At 31.8% G+C, this 16,620-nt stretch overlaps 2 protein-coding genes across 4 annotated transcripts in view; one reads left to right on the forward strand and one right to left on the reverse strand.

Annotated features, from left to right (window-relative positions):
• Positions 1-15,134, forward strand: part of LOC126740141 (exocyst complex component 2) — a 30,573-nt gene extending 15,439 nt beyond the window's left edge. For both annotated transcript variants that reach the window (XM_050446060.1, XM_050446061.1), the window contains exons 4-6: positions 1,922-2,198; positions 2,257-2,493; positions 13,363-15,134. In XM_050446060.1, the coding sequence (XP_050302017.1) occupies positions 1,922-2,198; positions 2,257-2,493; positions 13,363-14,968 (2,120 nt within the window). In that variant the 3' untranslated portion in view covers positions 14,969-15,134. The remainder of the gene's footprint in view (positions 1-1,921; positions 2,199-2,256; positions 2,494-13,362) is intronic.
• The window catches only part of LOC126740142 (SANT and BTB domain regulator of class switch recombination-like), a 76,315-nt gene that overhangs the window by 16,352 nt on the left and 43,343 nt on the right, over positions 1-16,620 (reverse strand). Inside the window, exon 12 of one of the 2 annotated variants that reach the window (XM_050446065.1) lies at positions 12,953-13,086. The exons of the other annotated variant lie outside the window; for it this stretch is intronic. Within the exon in view, the coding sequence (XP_050302022.1) occupies positions 12,968-13,086 (119 nt within the window). The 3' untranslated portion in view covers positions 12,953-12,967. Of the gene's footprint in view, positions 1-12,952; positions 13,087-16,620 lie in introns of those variants that run through there. 2 annotated transcript variants of the gene reach the window in all.

Raw genomic sequence — 16,620 nt, forward strand, 5'->3', positions numbered from 1 at the left:
ATACTTAATAAATCTTTAAACACTGAAATTAGATTAAACTTTTAATTTGCCTCTTAAAACTAGGTAAAGCAATGCCCAATATTTTAACTTGTGTCCGTTCAATAGGGGAGTGGGATGCATAATTAGTGCTATGAAATGGTAGTGAGAATAATCTATTATGCCTAAAATTCCTAGATGGTATATTGAAAGATATTGCACCAAGGAGTTCAGGACAGTTTAACTGACCATTCACCAATTTATACAAGACCACTAAATCAGCGTAAACTCTCCTTTGCCTCAGCGTTGATAAGTCCAACAACCTCCGAGCATCATCATAAATGTGATCGTTGAGAATCCTCATACCAAGCTTATATAAACAAAATCGAATAAATTCATTTTGGACTCTTTCTAGGTCAGTACAACAACTTGTGTAAAGAGGGGACCATATCATTGATGCATATTCCAACTGTGACACAACAAGAGACATATATATCCTATTACAGGTCTCAACAGAAAATTCACTGCAATTACGCAAAACAAAGAAGTTAAGAACCAGATTAGTTATATGTGTGTTAAAGTAAACCAAACACCAAGATTTTTAATAATATTACATGACTGAAAAGAAAGGCCTTCTATATTGTAAAATGAGTCAAACCTTTTATTTTTCTTGTAGAAACTAATAAACTTACATTTACTCAAATTCAGAAACAGTTCATTTGCACTACACCATTGATTGAGCATATCTAAGTCACTCTGTAATAAAACTTGATCAAAAGAAGAAACTACTTCCCTATAAAACTTGATATCGTTGGCAAAAATCAAAAAGAAACTGTTCCTAAAGCACTTATTTATATCGTTGATAAAAATGATAAATAGTAAAGGAGAACATATAGTACTCTTATTAAAAACACTAGGTATTTTGTTGTTCATGCAAATATTTTATGAGGTATTTCATTTATTTTTTTATTGAATTAAATTTTTTAATGTAATATTATCTATATTAAATTTGTTTTAAATATTAAATAATGCTGTAAATTATAGGTATTGTTATCGTCATATCTGGGCAAATAATTTGTATATTTTATTTTGGTTTAAGCTTAATAGGTATTTTATTATTATTGTTCTTCATTATTGTGACATTATTTGCTTCAATTAGGTATAAAAAATGTTTACAATTAAAAACTACTACTATTTTTTTTAATACGATTTTCGCTAAAGAAGTCGACTGGCTATGTTAAATTTCTTGAAAAATAGGGATTAAATCAAAAAATATGCCGTTTTTTATTTGTAAGATGACCTGGGTGGACGAAACACGTATAAATAATATACAAGATAATACGAATTGAGATCAACTTTAACAACGAATCTTTCTTGAACGTTTTGGTCGAAATCAAAATTTTTAAGATTAATTTTTAAAGTTAATATTGGCCTCCTCATCTTAAGTAACAATGGGAACAATTTTTTATGAAATACTAAAATGTTAAAAATTTGTGGTTTAACTCGGCTGTTCATACAAAATCGGATTCGAACTTCGAGTTTGGTTAATGCTTTTATGTATTTAATATTCGTATGTCTTCTGGAAAATTTGAAATCATAATTTAGAGGTACGTCAGGTTCTAGAGCAATTTTTATATTTTATTCCTGACATTTGAACTCGGTTTAAGTTTCAACCGTTTATATGAAGCCAATGTTCATTGGTTCTCAAGCGTTTGAACAGTTTTTAAATTCTTGAGCTCTTAAAGTAATCTCTTTTTCTATGAATTGGAAGTTACCTTGTATTTAAAATAATTTTTTATGTTTTCCAGACATTTATTGATGTAAGTTTAACTTTCCTTTGGGGTGTTAGAACGAGATTCTTATACTATTATATTCTTATCAGAATTTTTGAAATCTAAGTTATAAATCATATTTTTTTATAATTATATATTTTCTTTATTTTCAGGTTTAGTTCACCTACGCCGAAAAGTCCAAGGCCAAAAAGAGGGTCAATTATCTTTCCTCAAAGCTAACATAGGCGCAGTCATGGACCAACTGGACACCCTGGTAAACCTTAAAGAAAAGTACGAAGCGGACTTACCAAAGTTCGGACACGAACCCACCTTGAAACTGGAAAAGGCCATTAAGGAATCCGAACATGAAGCCAGAAAACTGTTTGATGACGTCCTAAATAGGAAAGATAGAGCTGAAAAGACAAGAAATGCACTAAACGTTTTAACAAGGTGACGAAACTTAACGTTGTTTTAAAATAAAGCTTAATTTATTTTTGTTTAATTCCAGGTTCCGGTTTCTATTTTGCTTACCATGTGTAATAGATAGGAACGTTAAAAAGGGAGATTACGACATCGTGATCAATGATTACATCAGGGTGAAGAACTTGTTTCATAAAACTGACGTTCCCATTTTTAAAACCGCGCTAAATGAAATCGAAAAACGTATTACTGATTTGCAAGTAAAGTTGCATCAAGATCTACAGACCATGCCAATAACTGTAGAACAACAGAAGAGGCTTATTAGGTAAGTTCAACAAGAATATTTTATTTATGTGATTGATTTATTACTTCAAATATGTATAGGCGCCGTTAATAATTATATAAATGCATTAATAGACTTTTTCCCCTATAGTCTAGTTTTTTAGTTATATAAATTTCATCAATTAATAAATTAACAACTTTCTCAGTCGGTGCTAAAGAAATGGATACAATGTTTAAATAATTAGTGGTGTCGTTAGTTTTATTTAAGTCAGAATTTGGTGACACATTAAAATTAGAAGAAAGATACTGTTGGTACCTCTTGGTGGGTAGATTAAAATAATCTCTAAGCAATTCATATGCGCAAGGGGATATAATATATAACATAAAAGACATTACTATAGTTGATGGGCAATAACGTTTTTGCTTTAAAGTAAGTTATTTGGTCTATGAAAAGTAGTCGCTGTCTAATGATATTTTACTAATAATATTTATACAAGCATCATTCAAATTTAAAGTATAGAAATATAGTTTTGTATCCCCAACAATTTTTACATTCCACAGGTCAGATATTAGAATATTTTTGGCAATAATTACTCATAAAACCTTGAAAATTTGTTATGAAATCAAGTTGCTCAGAGGCTTCATTGGAAAGTTCTTCATGTTTTTGTTGTTCACTATTTCTTTCGTCTGGACTTTTTCTAGGAAGAGGCACTGTTTAGCAAACTAATCATGCTTTAACTCTAATCTTAGTGGATGTGCCATCAGGTAAAAGATAATCATCTTCACGGATAATATCATTCGAGTCAAAATGCTTGGCACAAACCACAGAATATGGGGTAGGAGCCCAATTATCTCTAGGTATGGCTTTTAGCCATTTAATTTTAAGTTGTTCATCTTTAGGGAAGCCAAACACAGAAATACTTGCCTCCCCTGCTCTTAAACTACTTTTGTAATTAGATTTACAGCCGGGAACACAGCAGGGACTTGGCATGTTTCAAAAGGCAAACAAATTCTTCAATGAATTTATATATATAAATAAAGCTAATAGATTTACCTATACTTACTAATACTATGGGTATTCCTTACCAGATTTCCTCCAAATATGTTTATAAATAAAACGAAACCTACATTTTTTGATGTGAATAAAGCATTAACCTTGGCTCTTAGGCATAATTGTTTATCTAAAATTTTTGAAAATATTCTCTATGATAATTTATATGAACATGTTAAACATAAAATTAACAAGTGTCAGAATGGTTTTGTTAATGATAAATCCACAGTGACAAATCTGTGTATCCTCTCAGAACAAATCCCTAAGGCAATTGAGTCTAAGAAGCAGTTAGATGTGCTATACACCAATTGTGAGAAGGCATTTGATAAGGTAGATCACTGTGTGCTTTTAAATAAATTGGTTGGATTTAGTTTTTCTAAAAAAGCTAGTAATTTCATGAAATCTTATTCATTTGGGAGAAATAACGTGGTTAAGATTGGTAATTGTCTATCAGATCAATATATGTCAACCTCAGGTGTTCTCCAGGGTAGCAAGCTAAGCCCTTGCTTTTTGTTCTTTTTAATAATGACCTGCCTGATTGTGTCTCCTCATCTGTAAGTCTGATGTATGCTGATGATTTTAAACTATTTAAAACTATTGCTGTCAAGGAAGATGCTGTAAAATTAAAAAATTACCTATGTTCTGTGATTGATTGGTTCAAGATTAATAAGATGTTCCTTAATGTTCAAAAATGTGCTGTGGCCACTTTCAATCGTAAAGTTAACTATTTTCTTGAAGACTACTATATTGATAGTACCAAAATTCTTAGAAAAAACTTTATTAGAGATTTGCGAGTAACTTTTCAGACCAATATGAAATTTAATTGTCACTATAGTGAAACAGTTAATAAGGCTTACCGTTCTTTGCGTTTTGTAACAAGAAACATTAAAAATTTTAAAGTCAGCACTATCATTAGACTTTATAATGCCCTTGTTAGGCTACATATGGAGTATGCATCTACTATCTGGCTCACCTGAACCATCATCACATTCAGACATGATTGAGAAAGTACAGAAAAGATTTTTAAGATTTCTGTATGTCAGAAAGAACAAAGAATACCCATATATGGTGTCATACAAGGCAATGTTAAAAACGTTTGACATCCAGATGCTCTGTACCAGAAGGCAGAATCGGGCAGTCATTTTTATATATTTCATTGTAAATAATGTTAAATACTTGAGCTGTGATCTAATTGAATACATTTCTTTTAAGATACCAAAGACTAGATTACGAATAACTAATAAAGAGCTTTTTTATATAAATAATTTTAATACTACATCTTCAATCAATAATATGTTAAGGATTTGTAACAATGTCTTAAATGGCTGTGAAGATGTAGATATATTTAATATCAGGGTTAAGGAAATTAGGAGGTTGCTTGAGCGAGCATCGGGACATAGTTTAGGACTCAAGTTTTACTTTTTTCTTCTTATCTTTTTTTTTCTCTTAGGTTTAGTGTTATTATTGTGAAATTATTTTAATATAAGCTTCTAGTTTTAGTGGAATACAAGATATTCACAAAAAATCCCAAATCACACAGATAAGAGCACAACACAAAAATCTTAAAAGTGATATGTAAAATAAACTTGAAAATCGATAAATAGCACAATGACCCACTTAAGAAGCTAGCCGGCTTCACCTGTTTCTGTTTACAAACAAGGTGTTTATCTTCATAACCATTTATCACTGTTTTTATAGTATATAACACACCGACACTGGCTGGGAGATGTCACTAACCCTTAGTAAGTTCTTAATAATAACTACATTCACTTTCCTTTCCATTTACTTAAAATTTTACTTAAAAACTCAAATTTAAAAGAGGAATTCAAACGATCCCCATTAAGTCCCATGAGAACTGAAATGAAAACGGATCTGAAAGGCATGTTGCCGATGTAATCATTTCGCGGCTTGAGTAAAGTCGGTTGTGCTATAATTAATATATTAATCAAGTTTCATTCCCCTGTCAACAGGTTGAAACTGAACTGACCGAATAATTAGCAGACATTCTACCCACTCTGAAATATTCTCGTATAATAAAAGACATCATCCTGAAGTAAAAAAAAATTATCCTATATACGAATGTTCTTAAAAGGGATAAGGAAAATATCGTTATTAAAATGAATCGACAACCACGCTATACAGAAAACCACCATTGAGTGGGTGTTAATTATCTCGACTCGGCTACAGTTTAATCCTGTTTGCAGCTCTGTTCCACAGGGATCATTTTAGCCTCTCTGCTGTTTTTACATCATATGTTATCTACCATTGAAGTTAAAATGCTCGGCGTTAATTACTCATCAACAGTCAATTACAAGCAGATAAAATTGAACCTAAATCAGTGGCTTTTGATGCTTGGGCATAACAGCTATGAAAACTTTCTCGGTTCCAATATATTGGAGTTATTGTGAAAGGTGCGAACGAAGTGACGAACGACGCGTTGTAAAAATGTATGATGGAATACGGAGGACTAGTGTAAGCCTAAATCCACATTGGTACGTAATTACGGATACGTGAGGCTGTTAAGCCTATCCGTGACTTTTATTTCATCCACTAGAGACAAACGTATCCGTAAAATGACGTTATATTTTTACTAGTTTTTGGTGTTTTGTTTTGACCTCCCACAATCCCATAGAGGTTTTCTAGCATAAATGAATGAAACCAACATTTCGTCATCTAATTTGCTGTGTTTTTGGCCACTAATGTTAAAATATTGTTCTCATTGGCCCAAAGCTCGAAGGTAAAACCCTGGTTCTCCTCCATATATACTAGGAAACCTTGGTATTCCAAATAATTTTGGCACTGACTATTAATTAAAAAGCCGTAATAGTCACATTTAAAATATGTGGAACCCGGGGTCGAACCCAAACTCGACATTCTAAAAAGAATGGTACAAAATAACAACTAGTAAAAAAAAAAATTGGTAAAAACTCAAAAATAACAATAAAAAACAAATAGTACAACGGACCAAAAATACGGACTAAAGTTCGAATTAACCAACTTCTATCCTTCCGTGTTTTCCTTCACGTAGGTACGTGAAACCTTTCGGGTTTCTTATTGGCTGATAGCAATCACGTGGTCCCAACGGATCCGTAATTACGTATGAATCTGGATTCAGGCTAAGAGTTATGTTGCGCTTACGACACCGAGATGCACCTATCATGAGAGATTTCTCAATGTTAGAAAACGGAAAGCTTTAATTTTCATTTCTTCAAGTTCCTCAATTATTGCTTGAGATATAGTTTGAATAATTTATTTTAAAGAAATCGACCTAATAGAGTTACTATAACAATGGTTTTAAATTTAAAAAACAGATACACATTCAATATTTTTACCAAACAGCTGGGTGTTTTGAAACTACCTTCTACATTAGTTCCTGTAAATAATTCTAAATACATGTTTAATGCAAAGTGATAACTATGAGGCTCAATAAAGTTTAACTTGCGCAGTTTACTAATCCAGTTTATAAAGCTATATTGGGTTGCAGAAATTGCCAAAAAAAAATCAAACCATTAAATTTCAAAAAAGTTGTATTCATGTTTGGTGTGTAAAAACAATAAAATGTTGGGTCCAATATTTTATAATGAACCTCTAACTAATTCATGCAACCATAACTTAGTTCAAAATGAAATTTAGAAATTTTTAGAAGAATCTTTCCTGGAGGAAGATCGATCGAAAGATCTTTTCCTTTTAGATACCTTCCTTTGGGACCACCTTAAGAACCAAATTAATAGACCAAATGAAGAAAACCAGATTATAACTCCAAGTATGGAGAGGATCCAAAGGGGATACCAATGTTGCTTTGAGAATAATGGCGGACGCATTGAGCTTATGCATTTAAATTATTCGTGATTATATTATGATATTAGATTAATAGTAATGATAAAGTTAAAGAAAATAACTTTATCATTACTATTAACTATTTTTGGGATATTCTATAATAATTTAAAATGGTTCTGACTCGACATAGTTTCATCCAGGGTTTCTTTTTTATGTATTGATTTAGTTTGTTAAAATAGGTTTTTAATTCCTATATAAATCCTTACAAAGACCGAGATAGTTTTAAATTAAAAACAAATACACATACAATATTTTTACCAAACAGATTTGAAGCTATTACCAGTAGCTATTATACTACCACCTGTGAATAATTATAAAAAAAACTTGAGGCTCAACAAGGTATTCGGTATAACTAGTGTATAACTAGGACTTTTGGTCGCTTCTTCGAACAAAAAAGTCAATATTGGGATATCCCAAAGTTATGAAATATGATGATCTACGGGAAATCCCATCTATATACTCAAGAAATGTAATTTCAACAAGTTACCAAACATTTGGCTGGCATGTTTTATGTATTTTATGCGTTACCGTAATTGCAAATTTAAATATATGGTGTTATGGAAGATCGTTTCACGCGAATAACACCTTTTGTGTATCTATATTATATTTAAACAATAAAGTTCATGTTGACTTTTAGCTTTGACATATCGAGCAACATATTATGCAATAGTGATTGTGTTTTAAAAAATTAAGAGACTTAAACATCGGAAAGTCCCAATGCATTACAACTAACTCTGGACTCTGAAATATTTCCATCTGCAAAAGTTTTAGAGTTACTGGTTATAGATGAGCTTTCTTAAATATTAGTAAATGATTGTATTTAAGAATTATTGGACTTTATTGGCTAAAGATTTAAAATTGTTTCTGTCTATTGATTCAAATGTTCAAAGTCAATTATTATGGATGACTTGCATAATCTTTGTGAATGGTGCAACCTTAATGGTTTAGATTTAAATGTTCCGAAGTGTTATTCAATAAGTTTTGGAAGGATGCGCAATCTTACACTGTTTGATTATAGTATAGGTTCCACTATTTTATAAAGGGTAGCGAAAGTTAGGGATCTCGGAGTAATTTTCGATTCTAATTTGACATTTGTGTCTCATGCTGAAAAGTTACTTCAGAAAGCGTATAGAAATCTAGGATTTATAACTAGATGTAGTCAAGACTTCTCACGCTCTGTCTATAAAGTTCTGGACTGTTCGTTAGTCCGTTTTAGTTTGGAGCATGCTAGTTCCGTATGGTCTCCATTTTATAATCGCATATTGAAAATATTGAGAAAGTCCAAAATAAATTCTTAAGAAATTGTTCTTTTAAACTTAAGGTTCCATTAGCTAATGGTCATACTAATTACAAGTCGGTCATGTCAGTTCTTTCTTTGGACCCATTTTAGTTAAGGCGTAATAATTCAGACTTGTGTTTTATTTTTAAATTAATATCTGGCATGACTGATTGTGATTATCTTTTAAGTAGGCTGAATTTCGTGCGCAAAAATTGACTAGACTGAAAAAACTCTTCTATGTAGATTTTGATAGTAGTTCTTATGGACAGCATAATCATATAACTAGAATGCAACGTTCTTTCAATAGGTATAGTCTTGACTTGCACGTTTCTTTCAGCAGTTTTAGGAGTTCTCTTAAATTAATTAGTGACTTGTTACTTTAACAGGTTTCTTTAAATTAATTTGTAACTTTGATTGATTTATGTCTTACTATTATCTAGCTTAAGTTGTATTAATATTAGTATCTTTTGTATTATTTTATTTTTGTAAAATTGGTGGATACCGTTAATAAATAAATAAATAAAAAATAGATTGAATTAAATATAACGAAAGGTATTGTTAAATATTTAACTTCATATTTCTTCTAAAAAAGTAAATTAAGTCTATTTTCTACTTGTTTTCAATAATTGACTATATGAGTATTTTCTAAATTGCTTTTTTAGTCTAAAATAGTGAGGTAATAGCCAATAAAACAGGTAAATAATTATGAAATCGTCCCAACAATATAGATTTTACATAGTATACTAGAGAATATTTTATATACTATTTACATATATTATACCTATGTTAAGAATTACAAAAATAATAAAAACAAATATTAGGATAGAAATAGCTTCAATGGATCAACATAAAATACAGGGTGTTTCAAAATTCACTACATGTATTTTAAGGGCGTATTCCTGAGTTCAAAATAAGACTTTTTTCCTATAAACATGGGTCCTAAAATGCACCCCCTTCAAGCTACAGCCATCGCAAGAAGTGTAAAAAAAATCGATTTTTTAAAACTGTGTCTACAGTTTTGCATCAAATCTAACGAAATTTGGAATACCCCCGTTTGTTTTAGGCGGTCTATTTACTCTTTATCTTAGAAAAGGCGTAAAACTAATTTTAAGAGGTAAACTGAGGGGGTGCACACTTTTGACGGGCAAAATTTTATGTACGCATACATTTTTTTAAAAATTAAGCTACACCAGAATATAGGATATACAACAATCTAAATTTTATGTCTCATGCATTTTTTTGATAATACGAAAAGTTTTTGAGAAAATCATCGATTAATAAAAGGCTACCAATAACGTAATAATTAAAATTTAAACAGATAATATTAAGTAGTAGGCTGTGACTATTTGTTTTAGGAAATTTTTTAAGCGGCACGACATTTAACAATAAATAGGTAGACTGGTTTTGCTATTGTTGAAACTTTGTTATTGAGGTTTTTTCAATAAATTAATGAACAATTCTTTACATTAAAGAATGACGGTTTATAAAAATACAAAAATTGGTTAAAAAATTACTTAACATTTATTAACATAATAATTAATTATTTTTTAAATCAACAATAAACTTCTGAGAAACAAATATATTTTTTATAAAAAGTGCTCGAAATGCGCACCCCCCGCTGCAATACAAGCCTCCATTCGTCTTATCATAGATTGTCTTACTCGCTTTAAATTCCGGGAGTATTTCTTATTGTTTCAAAGCCATCAATAATTCTTTGCCTTAGGACCTCGAGCGAAGGCACTTGACCAGGATTATAGACGAGGCTTTTTACATATCTCCAGAAAAAAAATCCAGAGGATTGCAGTCCGGGGAGCGTGGAGGCCATGGTATTGGGCCTGCTCTACCAATTCATCTCTCAGGAAACACAAAGTTCAAATAGTCCCGCACTGTTATACGGAAATTAGGGGGAGCACCGTCATGCATAAACCACATGTTCGCTCGCACATTTAAAGGTACATTGTCTAGTAAACCATTTAAATGGTGCTGTAGAAAGTCTAAATAAATAAGTGTCGCCAACTAAAATTCTAGGAAAAAAGAAAGGACCAATTAACTCATCTTCCACTAAACCTGCCCATACATTAAGGCTAAAGTGCTCCTGGTGGTGAGATTGCCTAATTTCGTGCGGATTCTCTGCTGCCCAAACATGCACTGCACATTGTGAAAATTCACCACCCCTTCCCGCGAAAAATGAGCTTCGTCTGTGAATAGAATACTTGATAAAAAATTATTATCTCTCGCGCATCTCTGAAGTAACCACCTTGCAACTGTAAGCGCCTTCGGAAATCTTGAGGTAGCAAAGCTTGAACTCTTTGAATATGGTATGGATACAAGCTATTTTCGTGCAAAACCCGCCAGACAGTTGCATGAGAAACATCCAAATTCCGAGCTATTTCTCGGGTGCTTAGGCCAGGATCGTCGTCGATGGTATTCAAAATTTGCTCCTCTGTCACTGGGTTTCGTGCTTGTTGCGGTCTGCCTGCATTGTTCCTGGGGGTCCGAAAACTACCGTATTCCCTAAGATGCCGATGTGACTCTGAAAATGTTCGTACATTCGGGAGTCGGCGATTAGGAAACCTTAACTGATACAATCTTTGAGCTTCATACGCGTTACCATCAGCAAGACCATAAACAAAATGGATGTCTGCAAAATGTTCGAATGAATAACGTTAATTTTCTATTTTAGCAATGTTAGCATTTAGAAATAAAACATGGGCATAAAAACTACACTTTAAATCTAAAATGGGAAGTAAACTACTGGAATTAAACAAAATCAACAATGACAGTAAATTTATTTTACACCAAATGTCAAGCAAGTTAAAAAATGTCTAAAACAAATACTCACAGCCTACTACTAAAACCTTAAAAATAAAAATGTCAACAATTGCGAAACACAGCCTACTTTCTAAATTTTTTCTTTGATTTTTAATTTACGATATTGCTATCCTTTTATTCACCGGCGATTTTCTCAAAAACTAATAGTCGTATGAAAAAAATGCGAGAGACCAAAAATTTAAATTTTTATATGGTCTATTTTTTGGTGTAGCTTAATTTAAAAAAAAAATTTATGTACACATAAAATTTTGGCCGTCAAAAGTGTGCACCCCTCAGTTTCCTCTTAAAATTAGTTTTACGCCTTTTTTAAGATAAAGAGTAAATAGACCGCCTAAAATAACGGGGGTATTCCAAATTTCGTTAAATTTGATGCAAAACTGTAGACAGTTTTAAAAAATCGATTTTTTGTACACTTCTTGCGATGGCTGTAGCTTGAAGGGGGTGCATTTTAGGACCCATGTTTATAGGAAAAAAAGTCTTATTTTGACCTCAGGAATACGCCCTTAAAACATATGTAGTGAATTTTGAAACACCCTGTATAAAAAGTAATACATAAACAAAAATATTTAACAAATAAGTCTTATATATTAAGCTCTCCTAGAATTGGCCTTATCAGCTAAAAACTGCTTTATCTTTCTTCTAAACAGTTTTAGGGAGGTAAATCTTCTCAAATATAACGGCAAATTATTATAAATCTTAATGCTCCCGTATATTATAGACTTCTTAGCCAATGCTGTGTGAGGAACTGGTAGCATAAAAGTTAGTAATAATTCAATTCTAATTTTTTTCGGAAAGTTTCAGCTTAAAATACCTTTTTTTTAAATCGTATTTAGAAACCTTGAAATATTCTTCATCATTTTGGTCAGACTCATTGGCGTACCGACCTTTATAAGGTAGGGGAAGGTAGTACAAATGTAATAGTTTAAATGTCTATAACTTTTAAAGTAACAGCAGTAGATGTAAATGTTCGATTCTGCTGTCAAAATTATACCGTGACGTTACTATACAGGGTGTTACTTAGAGGTATGTCATAATTTAAAAGGGACATTCCTGGACCGATTTTAAGTCAAAAAGTTCATATAAACATGGGTCCTAAAATAATTAGTTTTTAAGATACAGGGTGTTAAAGGTTTATTTTTTGTTTTCGTTTTTAATAAATTGTTCAAATACGGTTTAAAATATTGAACTGAATTTTGGCACAGGATATTATGGCATAAAAACACATTTTTTAGATGTTCACCTACTTTTTTTTAGCAACCAGTGGTGTAGCTATGATGAATTTTTAATACAATTTTACAAAAAAAATACTACGCCATTGACTTACGAAAAAAATTATGATTTTAGTTTTAATATCTTAAAAACTAAGCATTTTAGGCCACATGTTTATATGAACTTTTCGACTTAAAATCGGTCCAGGAATGTCCATTTTAAATTATGACATACCTTTAAGTAACACCCTGTATACAGCTTTTAATTCAAATGACGCCTCCTACAAATTTTACTAAAAACTTTCGCGTACTACTGAATATAATATTTAAAAGTACTTACATTTCCTTTTTCAACAAGCCCAAATTGAACAAGGTCGGATAAGTCTTTTTTAGCTTCAAAATAATTTCCAGCATTTTCTCTTGGCCTCCCTGAAACCCCCGTATTTATTCTCTGTACAATCTATACTTTTTATATGTATCATTACTGCTATGCAATTGAATAGTTAACTCTACTTTTTAGTAATGTGCTGTTATCTAATAATAAATAAATGATCAGATAAAAAATTAAACACGAGCCTTAAAAGTCATTAAAAAGTTAAGAAACAAGTATTCGTCACCATCCTTGTTAAAAATGATAAGTCGTGAAAGTGTTTTATTATGTTGGACTGAAAACTAACTCTTCCATTAATAACTCGTTTGTTTCAGGTATCTAGTTAACCTGGAAGCGCCATATGATTCCGCCTGGGACGCTATAAAAGCCCGCTCCGAGTACATTAACAAAAAATTCAGCCTCATCCATAACTATCACAAATCCATGGACAAGCAGGAATCAAAATCGAAACCAGGAAGTGCCTCAAAATACTCTAAATATAAAGAAATCTCCAGCATCGAAGTAGCCGTGATACCAGCGTGTATAAATTTAGTAGATGAGATTTGTCTAAGCATAAAAGAAACGTTTCCTGATTTATGGAAAATCGGTCAGGCCTATTTTTCTGGGGAGTTACAATGTAAGATAGAAGCAGGGAGGCAAGTGGAGTACAAACACATGGTTATGAATGTCATTGAAACATTTTGCAAATACGTACGAGCTAGTCTGATACCCACTACACTCGAGAAAAATGACAAGACTCAATATGGATCTCTAACTTTGCCTGATAGAGACGAAATGGTACTTTATCTTCCGGAACTGCTACAACAAGTCAGAAGCACTTACTCAACTTTTATAAAGCTGGATTTACCCAGTGAAGCTTTAGATATAATAAGTCAGTTACTTTTAGATTTACGGATTCATTGCATGAGTTTGATATTTCAGCAAACTACAGAACAGATTAAACAGCTCAACGAAAACTGGAAGATTAACTATAGCGGCAAATATACCGGCGTAACTGGGTTACCGTTAAAGTTTCTTAGTTTTATCGAAGATTTGATTCAAGCTATTAAAGAATCGGTGCTAATAACGGAACAAAGAGAGATTATTTTATTCGAGAATCAATTGGCGCAAAAAGAAATCGAGAAGCAGCTAAAAAATATTCTAACAGCATTTCATAATGTTCTGCATCAGTTATCATCTAGTGAAGATTACGACGAGTTTGAGAATGGCACCCCAGTGGTATCCCAATTAATTGGAACACCAGTGAGCTCTCACAAAACGGGAAGCCAAAGCAGTGTGCCTATTTGGGAACACCGACTGTTAATCATTTTATCAAACTGTTTATTTGTTAAAACTACTGTTCTGGATATGGTGGCTGCCAAGTTTAGAGAAAACAATTTTCCAGCTTTAGACGGCATAATCTCTTCTGCCAAAGACCGCCTAGAACAATTAGAGAAATCCATCTTAGACAAATACTTAGAGCAGAAAAGTGATCCCTTAGTAGGCACGATAGAACCGTCAATGTACTTGGGTCGATTTGACTGGCATTTGGCAGTTCCCCCAAATGATATTAGGCCATATGTCAAAGAATGCATCAATAATTTAATAAACGTTCATAGTGAAATTATCCACATATCACCAACCTTGTTGAACGCTGTTTTGCCGCAAGTAGTAGAAACGGTAGCGGAAGAACTGTATAGATTGATGTCTTGTGTTCAGAAATTTTCTAGAGAGGGTGCTGTACAAGCTAGGGCTGATATTAGTGCTTTAAGCGATATTTTGGCAGGGTATTCTACAGAAAACGCTCAAGTGCATTTCAAAGAAGCGCTTGAAGTAATACCCTCTTTAGATAGAACTGATCAGATTCTTGTGGAAGATATTTTAAGACAATGTAAGGCCAGAATGAAGATACAAGTGATGTGTTTAAAGAAGAAATGTTAAAAAAATTAAAATATAAGGTAAAAATGTGCTGTTTCTTTAAGAACTTTATTCCATATTATGAGTACTTGAGTAGGGTTCTTCACAGTTTTCACATCAGAGATAATATATTTCAAAATTTTATTGTAATAATATTTAATTTTTATCAAAATAAATTAGATTAAAAAGTTGTTTGATTTTTAATAAAAGCATTCATTTCCAACAGGTTAATAAACAGGAAAGATTAAAATATAACCACAAGAAACAATAAAATTATATTAAAGTAGTTCAGCTAAGTTCAAAGCTAAAAAAAACATAAACCCGCTTGCATAACAACAAATATACCATTTTGCAGAAAGATACTCTAAAATGTTTGTATTCTATATTGGAGCTCAAAGTTTCAGCAAAAATAACCCACTTTGTATGTGACACATTATATTAATAGGAAACTATATTAACTCATATTCCATACTATATTTTCCAAAAATCAAGGTAAATTATATTAATCTGTAGGGGTTGTTAACATGAAAGTATTCTCTAGTGTAAAGAACTACTTTAAAAAGTTTAGAGAAATTACATTAGACGGTTTTTTATATATCCGGTATATTATTCTTGAAATCTGTAATGGCGAGATTTAGCACTCCGTCGTATCAGTCATCGTCCACAGGTTAACTTGTTTATTAATTGAATAAAGGCGGTGACAATTCATCTTAGAAAATGTAAGAGCAATTTAAAAAGTTGTTAATAGTATGGCTCAATTTAATGCCCACATATAATATTAAAACGACCCCATTTAATATAAACGCTAAGTTCCTTTTTAATCTTGCATAAAATTCCAAAAATCAAAGTCCAAATTAATCTGGTTTTTAAGCTAGTCCATATGTTTAATAGCTATTTATGTATCAAGGGCATTGTAAGGACGATAATGCCCGGAAGGTGGAAATAGGTTTCCGCCTGATGGGCATTAGAGTCTAACAATGCCCGTGGTGCATACAAGGTTTTATGTTTTACCTAAAAATTGATTTTTATGAACAAAAATAATTTTAATATTAATTAAAAAATAGGGTCTACCTGTGCAGGTAGGTATACGTACATACCTACCTACAGAAATTTATCAAGTGACTTGCAGTGATTATTTAAGTTTGACTTTGATGTTTCTGTCAGTTGGCATTTTTTGTTTAAATATTTGCTTAAAATGGAAGAAATTCCACAAAATATAAGAGAAAAGGCCATAAAAGCGACCGAAAATCTTTACTTGTTGAGGCAGGTGCTTCGTTTAAAATGCTAAAACAACATGGGAAATGGAAAAGCTCTTCAGTAGCTGAAGGATATATAGAAGAAAGTATTTCATCCAAATATAAAGTAGCCAAAATGATTGCCAATTCAGTTAATTCCGTATCGACTGTTGAAAATTCTTTAATGGACAATTTACAAACTATACAAAATAGCTTTAGTGCTGCCACCTCTACCATCACAAAAAACACCGACCATTCTATAGTGGGATCAGCTACATTTTCCGGGACATTTCAAAATTGTAATTTTTATTTTGGTAATAAAGTTTAATTTTTAGTATTTAAAGAAACATTATTTTTTGTATAAAATGGATGTTTATTCTTTATTATGAGAGAAATAAAATTGGATAAGCAATAAAATTTCCGGGCATTATCATAATGCCC

This window comes from Anthonomus grandis, chromosome 9 (assembly GCF_022605725.1).
Source record: "Anthonomus grandis grandis chromosome 9, icAntGran1.3, whole genome shotgun sequence".
In the NCBI taxonomy this organism is placed as follows: domain Eukaryota; kingdom Metazoa; phylum Arthropoda; class Insecta; order Coleoptera; family Curculionidae; genus Anthonomus; species Anthonomus grandis.